At 41.6% G+C, this 14,741-nt stretch overlaps 1 protein-coding gene across 1 annotated transcript; it reads right to left on the bottom strand.

Annotated features, from left to right (window-relative positions):
* Positions 1 to 6,115: 6,115 nt before the first annotated feature.
* On the bottom strand, positions 6,116 to 7,997 carry LOC105043641 (zinc finger protein ZAT9). The gene has a single exon (XM_010921266.4). It carries the CDS (start codon positions 7,631 to 7,633, stop codon positions 6,512 to 6,514), a length of 1,122 nt encoding a protein of 373 aa, XP_010919568.1. The 5' UTR covers positions 7,634 to 7,997; the 3' UTR covers positions 6,116 to 6,511.
* Positions 7,998 to 14,741: the final 6,744 nt, after the last annotated feature.

The following is a 14,741-nucleotide window of genomic DNA, read 5'->3' as shown; positions in this document are numbered from 1 at the left end:
GGTGCATACCCATCGGGTCAAGTCGATTTTACCATCCCTAGTATAATTAAGTCATTAGCATATTTAGAATAGCAGTTCTATATATACTGCATCATTCTTTTCTTTTTCTTTTTTTTTTTCCAGAGGTACAGTGGGAATGCTACAGAGGAGGTCAAAACCTGGATTCCATCCCCAGCTTGTGCAGGTGCTGAGAGGAGTCCAAAACCACAAATGCAAGTCCAATTGGCGAATATGCTTTAATGTTTTACTATAGGTCTTTTTACTTTTATTTTTTGGGAAAGATATAAGAGAGTTTGCGAATGAACTGTAACATAATGAAATTCTCAGAAAGTTTTCAGTTTCTCCACTGTTCATTTATTACCTAGGTGCATCATCAGACAGACTAATATATTCTGTTCTATTATAGTTTGTTATGAAGAGGTTCCGACCTTTAAGATGTATTAAAGCATTTTCATGGACTTCATCTGAATTTTTAGTATATCGATTCATATAAAGGCTTCATTTTGGTTTGAACTAGCTGATATTGGGTCAAAATTCTACAAAACTTAGTTACATGTTTGTATAGCCTCCCACCCACCAAGAGAGAGACCTAACTTTCGACTTATTCACTCATAAAGAATTCCTGAATTCTCTCTCATCATTTAAATATTATTGCTTCTAATCTATTGCATGTCTTTTTTCATACTTACCAATGAAATTCATCTTAAGCCATACGAGAAAAATATCAGTACCAAAATACAAAGAAAACCATCAAAATATCTCTCAGCACAAAAGTGTGAACTTGTGACATGAAAACAAACCGGAGCAGAGCCTGGTAATTGTAATCCACACTAATGATTGACAGCACACAAGCAGATGAGGGTCGAATAGAACGCGAAAGAAAGATGGAAAAGAAAAGAAAAGAATGCAGTGACTAGGGAAAGGGAAGTGGGCACAGGCAGTTTTTTTGCTTCAACCACAATAAAATGACTACATATGTGGGCATGAGCAGACCATAAATTTCTTGTTAAAATTTAGGAGGAAAAATATCATCTAATTTTGATGTCACATATCAAAGAAGGTAGAGGAAAGGATGCAAAGAAGACAAAGAAAAAGGAAAAAAGAGGGAGAAAGAGTGTGCTTTAGGCCCTACCTGACTGCAAATAAATCTTTGAAGTCAAGTTTCTTTCCCAACCCCACAAAATGCACTTTGGGGAACAACCACGGTTATCTTAGGCCACGTCACAAGATTTCATGATGCAGTGCCAGTGCTAATGAGGCAGTGTTTGACATGCTTTCTGATGGCTGAAAGCATGCTTTAGAAGTCTAGCACTTCAGGCTAGCTCACTGCTAACATTTAGGCTGGACCGATCCCAAGCTTCCTTTGACAATGTGGGGTTGATGAATGAACAATCTCCTCCTCCAGTTTTGTTGATCAAAACAGAGAAAATACAGTGTTCGAACATTTATATGTAAAATGAAAGAACTATCTCAACCTCACAGTTTGATCCATTCAACAATAATGCCTTCAAAGAATCAAACTCTCAAAGATTCTATACGATTTCTATAAGCTTCTGGAGAGGCCAGTATCAATCCATAGCAGAAGAAAAGAGTGATGACGCTAGAAACTAGATTCCACTTATGTCAGCAGAAGACATGGCCATTGCCAGTCAAGTGAAATGGTGCTCTGTTTTTTGAAAAAGTGAAGCGGTGCTTTATTACTGAGTTGAAAATTGACATCCACAGAGTAACCAATTCCAGCTTTTATTATCGTTTCTACTAATTTAACATTAAACATTTTGAAATTCTGAGTCTCTAAGAACAACAATTTTAGTACTCAAATTGATTCTTGGTTATGGGAGAAAACTAAAACTTTGTGAATTTATTCTAGATATAACTGGACGATAGCAGTTAAGCCAAAAAAACAGAAACGAGGACCATCACCATAACCATAATGAGACACAAAGCCAGCTATATGGGTTGGCTTCTACAGACCTTTCTTTATTAGTGTAGGTTAAAGATTGAATAAACCTTAGGCCAGCCTTAGTTTTTGGTTAGGTTCCGGTGGCCTTAAGTCACCAAAAACTAAAAATTATTCTCATTATTTGGTGAGTTACAACGTCTCTAGGCGAATCTAAAAGCCACCACAAAATGCAATTTATCTTATTAATTAGTTCATCAATGAAGTTACTCATCATCCAAGTGGAGTGCTAATGATCACTTCTACCACCCCAACACAAGCCTCCTCAAAAATATGCTTCATTTTAAACCCATTGAAGGCACTAGTGCGACTTCTGATCACTTCCAAGAATTTTTCACCGTCTGGGTTTCATCAAAGTCATGAAGTGTGCTAGTGTGAGTAGATGGCACTAAGAAGGTAGTTCATAATTTCCAGAATTGGTGGAACCACCAAATTAGAAAATAAAAGACTATTGAGAGGACACTATTAGCAGCAGGAGCATTGGGGGCATCAAGGACTTCACTTTCAAAGGTACAAAGCAGGATTTTTTTTCGCAAAATTAAGATAGATAGGATCAGGAACAGCAGCAACCGGCTATTGGCCTGTTCCTTTTGTCTCTTACTCCTGGTCCTTAAGCCGGCGTTGGCATTGCCCTCTTGCGCTAAAAGTGCTGCAGGAGGCGTGGAAAGCCCACCACCACACCCACCACCCCCTTTGGTCTCTTTCTCCAAGCAGACAACAACCAACTCATGAGCATAAAACTGCCTGCCTTGTAATGTTTATTATTATTCTACGCTACTTTATTTTATTCCTTTCCCACCCCCAACATTATTATGATGTCAATCCTCTAACTACAGCACAACATTTCCTCCATTGCCCAGGCCAATAGCACCAACAAGGACAGCAATATGACCTCTGGACCGGGTTGGGACCCCGCATGTGGTGACCGGTTCATGCAGATGGTCCTCGGGCCTGACAAATCATATTACTTTGGGTGATGATTGTGAAATCTTGCGTCATTAAGTTGATTTTCTTTTTTTTTTTTTACTTTTCAAAAAAAGTTGATTTTTTTTAAGAAAAATGAAGTTATTCTAAGGTAAAAAGCCTACGTGATACTTTGCCGAAAACAAAAGCCTACATGATACACTACAACAAATCATTCCGTGTACTGCATGTGAGCCTAAGCCGCATAATTAGTAAAAATATGACTTACGTTTGATAATTATAGAAATTTCATATGGTTAGGATCGTAAGAATTCGCACTCACAATGAAATCACTTTCCAAATGCTTTATCCATTCCATGCGAAAGGCAATAGAATAATGTAAAATTCTTTTTAACTTGGTAAAGAGTAATGCTAAATCCTTATAAAGAAACCTAAAAACACCACCTCCTTGTAACAACTTTATAAAGACGACCTATAAAGTTAGTTGGTTAGCCCGCTCGCTCTCTCTCTCTCTCTCTTTCTGTCTGCTTGGGAGATGTCCAATTCTCAAAACCTCCAAAGAGAAAAAGGAGTGGCCGCTTCATCATATTTTTTCAAAATCTAGAACTAATGTTCATTTATCCTAGTTATATGAGATTACTATGGCCAAACAATAGTCCTATATATTTATAATTGGAAATCCATAAATTTCAAATCCCTAAAGCATAGCTAGGGCCCACGTACCATGAGATGACTCCATAACAAAGAATTAATCTAAAAGATCATGAATCCCCGAATTCCTAGGAAACTTTTGGTATCAAATATAATTTGCTTACGATATTCAACTATAATTAGATGATGCAATATTTGAGCGTTTCCAATGCCAGTATGCTTTCGTTGTAATTTATTCTTCTTAATTAAATCGAAATAATATATTTGCAGTTTATATTATTATGAATGATACAATACGAAAGAAGCCCATAGATAAAGGTTTACGCAACACAAAACGTATAATAACACGTGGGCTATCACAAATTGTATCGACAATTTAGTTCTCAATTTCAAATCAACGTACGGAATTGTATTGATGATGCTTTAATAACATCAGCAGTAAATAGTAATAATAATCGTAGTAGTAGAACTGCTTACGGTGCCATGCGTTGCCGTTCATGTACTATGACAAAGAAGAATCAAACAATTGTGTCCGGAGGAGGGCCTGGTACAGCATCCTCGCAACCACCCTTCTAATGTTGATGGGCATTTCTGGCGTAGGCGAAAGTGATATCCTTTTCCAAGAAGGTGAGAGTAATATTAAAAAACATTCACCTTTTCTTTACGGTGGTTGAAAGGATTCTACCGTTTTCATTCTATCATGGGACTCGACGTTCCTTCGCATTGCCCCTCTCTCTCCCCCGAGCATTGCTAAGCTAACACGGAATCTATGTTTCTCCTGGCATGGCATGCTTTGCTAATTGCTGGAATCCTAGTCGGCAAATACTAACGCGAGTCTCATCCGTCGGATCTGACGGAGAGAAAACTAATAAAAAATTTACTTCCACCGGCGGAGAGAAATTTTGAGGAAAGAAAGAGACAAAATAACCCCCCCACCCTCTCGCCCCGCGGTCTCTCCCTTCCCAAGCACCGAGCCCCCCGCTGCTTCAAGCGTTCCAGAGGAATTTTAGGTCAGCGATGACGGGTTCAACAGAGGTGAAAGGCAAGGGCGGGATCGGTGGCGGGCAGCGGCACTGGGCGACAAGGTGGTTCAGAAAAAAAAAAAAAAAGGCTCGTGCGATAAGAAAACGGAGGCTGGGAGCTATCTCAGATGGAGGGCCTGGAAAGGGAGAAGAGAGGTACGGGCGGTGAGGTGAGAAAAACGGAGGATTTTTTTTTTTTTAAAAAAAAAGATATTCTCCGTTAGGTTACGATGGGACTCGGCGTCACGGCGTCATTATTTGCCAACAATATTCCAGCGAAGCATACTTTATAAATGACACGTGGTTGCGCGATTTTTTTTTTTATTTTATGTACCTTTCCGTGTCACCTCCGCATTACTCCCCTCCCCTCCCCTCCCACGCACCACACACTCCATTCCCGCCGGTTTTGCTGCCGCTGTTCGTTGGATCAGTTAAAGTTCAGATCCCACCACAAACGTACGTACTTAACTTTCCTCAACACCCCTCCCTTCCTCTCCCCCCTAATGGCGTTCCCGTAATTTCACGAAAATTATTATTATTTTTTTAACTTAGCCGGTCCACACTACACAGCGCCGAAAGTCGCCGGGCCTACGAGATCACGCTGTTGAGGTGCCTGAGACACTCGGATCAGTGGACTCGCAGGCGCAGGCGGAAATGGACGGTGCTGATGGGAAGGACGGGGCATCATGGGAATGACGTGCGCAGCAACTGCCAGCCAAGGCAGGACGCTTTTGTCAGAAACTGAAGCAGCGGGCGGCTCTCGGTGGCATGTTTTTCTACGCGCAACTCGTTAAAATTATACTCGCCTTCCAGGGCTATTTTGGGAAATCCGGAAACATTCGAGTAGCCGGGTGCGAGGGCCTTCTTCGAAGGAGGGACGTCGAGTAAAAACTCTCGGATGCGTGGGTAGTCACCCCGAAAGCGTCCATCACCGAGATCAGACGTACCTCCAATCAGGCCACGTGATGGGACCACCGGGTCCTCTCTCTCTCTCTCTCTCTCATGGTCCCGAGTCCACCTCTTGACTGAGTCGAGTCCCAGTACTGTTTTTCCAGCTGATCAGTTTTCAGAAGCCCAGAAAATACTAGTGGTGATATACTCTAACTCATTATGGTGGATTTTTTTGGACGCTAATCTTGGCTGGATCGCACAGCCACTTAACCGGATGGCCAGCGAGCGAGCGCGGACGATAGGGCCCAAGTGAGAACGTGGACGCGAGGCGTGGAAGCGAGGAAAAGGAGGAAGCCAACAAAAGAGGTGAAGCGAGGGGAAAGGAGGAAGAAAAGAACAAGTACTACTGGCGGTGCCAGGGGAAGCTTTGCAGGTGAGAGCAGCAGTAGCAGCAGCAACTAAGAACTCCAGATGAAGTGAGATGTCATTAGCTAGCTAAGCTAAGACCTCGGAAAGCTCCAAGCTCATTTCTTTTTTAATTTGATTAATTATTATGAAACCTTCGATAAGCATGTCTTCTTTAGCTTAACTTTTTGGTGGTGACTAGGAAACAGTCGGGAAGAACAGCTGGAATAATCGGCCGCTGGGCAGTCATAATAAGCTAAAATGGATAAATTAAGGAATAGTTAAATTAAAATGGAGTTTCTCAATTTCCATTAACGCAGGATACCGTCCAGCTAGCTGTTACGGTAAGCAGCGGTAACTTGAAAACCAAGAACAAATTCTCCAACAGCACAAAACCATAAAAATGGAGATTAATGTCAGCAGAAGCAAAGGAGGAGCAATAGATAGACTACAAAGAAATCAGCAAATCACCAGAATGCTGAAAATATTAAACTTCGTCCCGATTTTTTCTTGGTTGGTTTAGTTGGTTTCATCGTTCTTACCTCGAAACTTCGAATCGGCTCACAATTCAACCGGATTCTGTACTTCATCTTCTTGCTCTGGAGTTCAGAGTGATCGAATTGGGGAGTGTAGATGAAGATGAAGAGAGTGGCAACTGTCAATTTGATGGAAGGTTTCGTCGCTTTGCAATGAACTCCGCATCGGAGACGGCGGAGAGCTCGGTGTCGTCCTCCAATGGAGCGGGAAGGTTGAGATCGATGAAGCTGAAGTTCTCGCCGCACCTGCCGATGATGCGAGGCAAGGATGGCGATGGAGGGAGCGGCGCCGGCGAGGAGATGGTAATGGTGGTGGCGGCGGCGGAGGAGACGAGGTGGGAGCGCTTGTGGCCGCCGAGGGCCTGGCCGGAGCCGAAGACGCGGAAGCAGAAGGGGCACTCGTGGACCTTGTTGGCCTCCCTATCCGCATTGCCCTTGGAGGACTCCGCGTCGTGGATCTGGGTCTGGACGGCCGGGATGCATCCTCCCCTGCTCTTCTTGTGGCTCGCCCGGTGGCCCCCCAGCGCCTGGTACGACCGGAACACCTTCTTGCACGTGCCGCACTGGTACTTGCTCCTCCCCCTCGCCGCTGGCGGCAGCGGCCGCGATCGACTGGCGACGATCTGCCCCTCGTTCTCCTCCTCCTCCGCGTCATCCTCTTCGTCCCAGCCGTTCGATCGCTGCTCCTCGTCTTCGTCCTCTGCTTGAGTCTTGGTCTTGGTCCAGAAGTCGCGGGAGAGCATCATGAGGGAGAGGGCGACGTCCTCCTCGGGGGTGGTGTCGGAGACGGAGCTCGCCGGCTCCGGCTCGGGGGGCTCCGGCGGGGGTGGTGGAGCGGCCTGGCGTGGGCGCTTAGAGCGGCGGCGATGGGATGGCGGATCGCGGGAGGACTCGGTCTCGCTCTCCCGGTCCTGGACGATGGAGGAAGAGACGGCCTCCACGGCTGGGAAGGACGAGGAGAATTCCGGATCCACTAGCCGAAAGCTCTTCCTTGGATTCTCTCTAAGGCCATAGCAGAGCCCAATCCCCTTCCCTTCCACGTCGCCTCCCCGCTCTTCTACTTCCTCCAGCGCGGCCGCCGCCGCTTCCCGGGAGAAGGCGGAGGTGGAGGAGGCGGAGGAGTCGTGGAGTAGCTGGGCTTTGGCCGGAGGAGTGGCCAAAGTTACGTGGGACCGCATGTGACCGCCTAGCGCTCGGCCGTTGGCGAAGCGGCGGAAGCAGAGCTTGCAAGTGTGCTTCTCCATAGCAACAGAAGCAGAAGACCACTGGAAAACTTCGAAGAAAAAATATCACCAAGTTTTGGAGAGAGGGAGAAGGTGATGGAAGTGTGAAGCTTCTATTTTTCCATTATTTTTCTAGAGAGAGGGGGGAAGGAGAACAAGGGAGAGCGGAACAAGGAAGAGTAGGTGACAAGCATCCCACCACCAAAAGACACAACCCACAAGAAGAAGAAGAGAGAGAGAGAGAAAGAGAGGAAAACTAAATTAATATAAAAGGAAGGCAATTAAGATTTGGAAAAACGTAATTAAGAAAAATAAGCGTCATATATATGTTCTCCAATTAAAGTGAGGACGAGGGGAATATAATTTGGAAGGAACGCCTTATTCCTAAAGTCACGCATCTCCTTCACGGCATGGTCTTACCACTCATACCTTTCTCTCTATCTTTCGCTCTCATTTTTATCAATTTACTGTCTTCTTTGCTTTGGTTGGTTATCATGGCATCAATTCACACCCCAAAAAAATCCAAAAGAAATTATAAGAAAGTGGTGATGGTACTGCGAGCATGAGCTCCACCTATAACGCGAAAATACTTTTGGAATTTTTCTTTTCCTTTCCTAATGATTAAGTTAATCATAAAATGATTTTTTCTTTTGGTGATTTTCGGGGAAAAATGGAGAAAAACTAACATTTTTCAGAGAGACTCCAATCCATCCTTGTTTTGGTTTCTAGAAAATTAAAATCGGTGGCCAGGTTGTAGAAGTCAAGGTAACTGCTGGGTTTGTTGGAACGACGAGGCTAGAAAAATCAATGCCCACGCGTCAAGCTAGCAGCTCCTCCATTCCCTATCATTAAATTTAAAAAAAAAAAAACAATCCAATTACTCCATTATCATTACTATTAAACCATGATCTATATTTTTTTTTCTTCCAGCTAACTTTTTTTTTTTGTTTATTAATTTAATTGTTCACTTAAGTTCGCTTCTCCGAGATTTTACATACTTCAACTGCAACTGCTGGGATCCTTCGCACGCTGTCTATCGTGCCATGCCGGCCAGTTTTTCCGGTTTTGATCTCTACTAATTTGAAAAATTTTCAATTAAACCAAACTTTCAAGGAAAAAAAAAATAAAATCGAAACAAACTCTCCGAAAGAGAAGCCCTCTTGCGGGGAGTAAATGCCGTATTGTTAGGAGATGGGCCTCGACCGAGTCCCAGAAAAGGTCGTCCCTTTCCGAATCTATCCGCAAAAGAGTCGCGTGGGCACCACCACCCCTTCCCCCCGCACGCGTCGCACGTGCGTCAGATCTTCCGTGCGCCTTCTCGCGGTCCCATCCACGAGCCGGCCTCGTGTCAGCAAATATCGCCCCTCATCACCTCTCCATCTTTGCACGAATCTCCAGAGTTTTTACTTATTAGAAGGCGTCTTTTTGTCTAACTAATTTCTTGGGGCTCCTGGAATTATCCTGTTTTTTGATTCGTCTCGACAAAACTAAAAAAGGCTCGCAACTTTCTAAGGGCGTCGGTATGCCCAAATCGCATCACGAGAAACTGGCAGCCGGGAGGGGTTTTCGCATGGAATTTTCCGCGTTGGGGTCCATCATAACCCCTCCAGGAGAGGGATAAGAAGGAAAAGAAAAAGAATGGAATTGTGGAACAAGCGGAAGTCCTCGATGGAAACCAATGTTGACCGTCAATGCGTTTACCGATGGTCCGCATGATTGCGATCGGCAAAAGGATTTCTATACTAATCTTTTCTATGTTCTTAGGTCGGCGAATCATCACTCATCCTTCATCATGTGTTCCCTGTCACCGGACGGTGTAGATTGTCTGGAGGTTGGGATGACAACGTGGGCGCCTTGAAGACGTTGCAGCAAAGACCGCACACGGAGAACCGTTCCGGGCTGGGACAGTTGTGATAAGTCTGACGGCTGCGCCGGTTGATGGGAAAATGGGGAGTGGGGGTGCCAGGAGTTGGGGAGGTCAGGTCCGAACTCGGAACAGGTGGAGTTCAATTAATCGTGTCCAAAGTTCTACACCTTCGCGAAATCCCGTTAGGAAAAGATCAGTCATCCAGTGTCTTTGCTTGCCTGGTTGTAGACCCTCTCTAAGGTGAATAAATTTCATTGATATAAAGATTTAGAAACAAACATTAGGCTCTAGTACTGTATGATCTCTCATGGTGGTAGTCTTTAGTAGTTTAAAATAAGTTCAATTATGACGGTAAGTTTTAAAGGGAAAGACATCTAAGTGGTTAGAGTTTGTAGCATCAAAATCCACATAGCACAACATTTTGCATGCATGAGAGAGAGAGAGAGAGGGAGAGAGGAACGGGAACCTGCTATGTTTTCTAAGGAACTTTTTACTGGAACATTCAGGCCATTTCACCATGCCTAGCCAAAAACCTATGCGACATCAGATCGCATCAAAGCATTCTCTCTCCTGCCTCTAAATATTGCTGACCCGTTGGTTGTGTCAAAGCAATTGATAATTCTTATCATGATTTTTTTTCCCCCTTTACATTCTCTCACGTGATATGTGCATGTCTGCATCTGCGCAGATGTGCGTGATGGGAGACATAAAATGGGCCCTAATAAACTTGCTAGCAAAAGGCCCATCCTCTCATAATCTCAACGACAATGGCCCTAAGAATTGGAGGAGATAGAAATCTTATATGCTGAAGCTGGCAACTCACATGGCAGCCAAAGTAGGGTAACGAGGACGAGCCGAGCCATATCAGGCCAAATCACTAGTATTAGACATGCATCGACATAGAGAAAACTTGCAAATATTGTTGCAAAGGAAACCACTGGGCCCAATCCATTACTAGCAGTCCACAACTATCCGCCATTCACTACATCCACTGATTATACGAAGAGACTCAAACATCATGCAGTACCATGCAAATTGACATCATGATCGATCCAGTCTGACCCACCTTGTGAAGGTGCATGGTATCCTCTCTCTCTCTCTCTCTCTTTCAGGAGAATAGGATTTTTGTTTTAGGATGAAGTATGATGAAATAAAGGATTTTTTTTTTTTTTTTTTGGTTTCGCCAACAACTGGACTCCTGCTACGACGCAGATCCTGCCGTTGGACCGCAGATAGAGTACAAGCGGGCTCACGACAAAAGGTGGCTGCTGTGGCTCACAGGCCTGCATGATGTTGATGATCTAAAACCTACATGAATGCATCCACCTAACATGCCTCAATTGATATAGTGTTTTTTTTAACTAAAAGCCACGCTTGCATCATTCCCTCAACAATCTGATTCAGAAATGATAACCATTTGATGATCTTCTCGATACTGCACTCTGCACCCCAATTAGGTGATCTCCTCTAGGAATATAGCTCCCAATGCATCATGACAGGCAACTTGTAGCTATAGTTTTTTTTTTGGTAAGAACGTGTAGCTATAGTTAATAGAGCACCCAATCAAGAACTGCATGCAGATAGATAGGCACTAGCGAGGAAATTATACCAGCCTCGAGAAAAATGAGACAATGATGTACGATAATGGGATTGTAAGGTCTAAATTGTATATGTGCAGTTAAGCGAACAATAACAACAGAACATATACCTACAACTTCTTCTGGGGAGGAGGAATAGCGAAACTGTGGGGGGACTATTATTAAATTTGATCAGTGCATGTGACTCCGCCCGCTGCAGCCGCGCAAAAAATCGTGACTTTACCGCGACATGAGGTGGGTAAAGGAATTTGATAATTAGTAGTTGCCCTGCAGCATTTTCCACGATTGGTGGGGTTTGGAATGAAAATTATGAAGATCAGCATGTATTTAATCTAGTGACAAAAAAATTTAAATAATATATATATCTCTAACTAAATTTTTTAAGTGAAATCATATATTGTTATAAATAATAGAAAAATTTTTTATGCATCACGAACAGTGTAAAAAATTCAACGTAGAATACACCGTCTTATTCAATTGGTCACATAGCCACCACTTTCCAACATGTATTTATTACCTGCAGTTCAATTTTTTCGTTTGAAATTCTGAACGACAAAAATGTTCTTTCTGTTTGAAAAAAATTATGATTATGACATCCTATATCAAATTATGACTTCCTATACGCAAAATATCATAATTTGGCTTAAAATGTCATAAAATGTAGAAGATATTTTTATCCAACTACTTTGCAACGCGCATTTAATGTCTGCAATTCTGTTTTTTCATTTAAAATTTTTGAAGAATGAAAATATCCCTGTTCTTTAAAAAAAAATTATGATATGCTGTGGCATATTATGACATCTTACGTCAAATTATGACATTCTGCACACCAAATTATGATTTTCTGCATGAAAGATGTTATAATATGAACATAAGATATCATAATTTTTTTCTAAAGAATGAAAATATTTTCGTCATTCAAAATTTTAAATGAGAAAGTAAAACTGCAGGTATTAAATGCGTATTGGAAAGTAGTGACTATATAGATCCATAAGATAAGATGGTGCACTCTATGTCGAATTTTCTACACCGTTCATAGTGCATAAAAAATTTCTCATAACTAATATTACAATGGATGTGGCCCACATCGTATGTAAAATAATGGACACCATAGTACTGATCCATTGATGCTAACCATAGCCAATTTGTAGTCATTGTGATTAGATTTAAATAAATTTACATTCTTGGTTTGGCAAGGACATTGGAGCTTAAATAAGCAGTATATGAATATCTGTGGAGACATGTGTTTAATTCCACATCAATCATAAATAATCATAAATTTATAAATATTGATGTGTTAAAAACCCACATGTTTCCATTCTTTAAAAGAACATCAGAAAGATCATTATTTTAGTCATCAAGGGAAAAAAAAAAAAAAAAAACTTCTCAGCCAAATAAGGAAATTCAACTAGAGATCAATTTTCCCAAATAAATATTCGTTGCAACGGTGGTACCACGTCAAACTTATCACAACTCAATGAAAATGCTTGCGTTTTATGGATTGCTGTGTATTTTGCCAATTTCCTTAACGATACCCGTACTATTCTATTGATTTTTTATTAGCTTGTTACAAGTTTGACGTGGTATCACTGTTGCAACGAATATTTAGTCAATTTCTCTTACCTAATTGTAGAGAGGAGAAAAGATTTGAGGGCAAGAAAGACTAAAATTTGCTGGGTCACAAAACAGTTGAAAGCTAGCTTGTCTTAAATTGCGTAATTTGGATGGGTAGAGTGTTATTGCTACATTCTAAGTAGACATGTTTAATCAAATAAGTTGAGAATGTCCAATCAGCCATAAAGTTTTGCTCACCAAGACACATTTCATCTACCCATGTGCATTGTGACTTTATTAGCATGCAACAGGCATATGGGATGATTGAACACAAGCAACCAAACAATTGGCCCTTCCTTTCAAAAAGGGTGGAGAAAAGAAACCATTAAACAAATCTAACGATACACAGGTCCAGAGCTAGTCAAATATTTTCTCGTGTGCATATCAAAAATATCATACTATTAACGGGAAGCCCAAACCACGACAACAAAAGCAAGATGCATTTAGCACTTGTTTAAGCCTCAATCTCCATATCCTAAATATTTATTTTACGATCTAAATTTTCTAAAAGGTGCAATCCTATCAAGGTAGAAAATGTTTGGTGATTGGACAAAGTGAACCTAGATCAAATCCCCACTTCGCTGGGACTTGGAGGGTTAGAAGTATTTCGTAGAGGACAATTCTTACTGTATGGATTGTTGCCTACAGCCCCTTCTGGCCCATAATTAAATAAATAAATAGATAAAATTGCTCTTTAAAAAAAAAAAAAAAAAAGTGATATTATCACTTTTAAAAGTGTAAACTGTTATTAGGAAGTCTCTGACATACCCTCAATTGCGGTCTTCCACCGCTAGAAATAAAATGGATAATTAGTATTCTATCTCCAGGAAATTCCAAATAATCCAAGTACAGCAGTATCCTGAAAGAACTTCATGAACTTTGCCATGGAGATTAATGAGAAATATTTTGGAGGGCATTCAGGTTGCAAGACATACTTCGCGCATATAATTTGGGTGGCTTTGGGCCTTACAACATTTAGCCCAAATAGCCCCGAGAACCTTTTGAACTAACAATAAGTGTGCAATTCTTGGGTTGCATCTTTCTCTTCTGTCCGATAAAAATAATAATGATCACCTCAAGCATGCGATTTGCCAAGTTGTGTTGCATGCTCGGTATGAGGAGACACTTTGGCGAGCTTATCAGATGTTTGATATCGAAAGTTATTATAAAGCATTAAAAAGAAATAAAATTTCCCATCCAACGAATTTGTTCTTTAGAACTTTTTTCCTTTTTTTGAGAACATTTGAAATTTCAGATACCACATTAGACACTTGTATCCCTAATCATATAAAATGATCAACTAAGAATAAGACTTCTTGAACTAGCCATGAATTGATAAATACACACAATTCGAAATTCATCTCCCTATAATTTTGTTGAGCTCCTAAGATTTGCCTTTTGCAACTAGAGAATGAGAGTTTTCACATAAGCCAGCAACTTATATAATAATTATAGATTTAATTGTAAAACTATTACACGTCTTTGATTTCCAAGCATCTCACCGAGTGGTGCGGTAGGCGGACAGAAAATTCTGGGATGGCCTCCGGTGCATGAAAGCTAGGCTATGTCTATCCATGGCATTGCCATTTATTAGTATGGTTATTATATTCGCTGCGCCAAGTTTGTCTTGCCTAACCTTCACAGAGAGAGAGAGAGAGAGAGAGAGAGAGAGGTGGAAAGATTCCATGTCACACAGGATGAGGAGGGTTCTAGGCCGTGCCCGTCTTTGTCCTTAACCTTGGAGGCAACAAGAATCATCAGCCCCATATTTTGTCCATGTTCGCTTCGACTTGTCGTATCTTTTCCCTCACAAAACTGCTCTTTTGATTAGTCCCGAGAATTTTTTAGAAAGGTATGCCAATGGATGATTATATGTATAAGATAAATAAATACCATAATTAGGGACACCACAAGCAAACTTGATCCCTTAAGTTGACCGAGTTGAGAGGATCATACAACAATTTAATTAAGACGTGTTTGGTTCACAATAAGAATAGAAATTAAAATGAATGGAAATCGGAATAGCCATACCCCTCATTGAGACATTTGC

This window comes from Elaeis guineensis, chromosome 4 (assembly GCF_000442705.2).
Source record: "Elaeis guineensis isolate ETL-2024a chromosome 4, EG11, whole genome shotgun sequence".
Lineage (NCBI taxonomy): Eukaryota > Viridiplantae > Streptophyta > Magnoliopsida > Arecales > Arecaceae > Elaeis > Elaeis guineensis.
The sequence above is the reverse complement of the archived record's forward strand: the minus strand, read 5'-3'. Positions and strand labels throughout refer to the sequence as shown.

What these genes read in the sequence shown, in the direction of transcription:
- LOC105043641 (XM_010921266.4), bottom strand. Translation starts at nt 7,633, where the DNA reads ATGGAGAAGCACACTTGCAAGCTCTGCTTCCGCCGCTTCGCCAACGGC.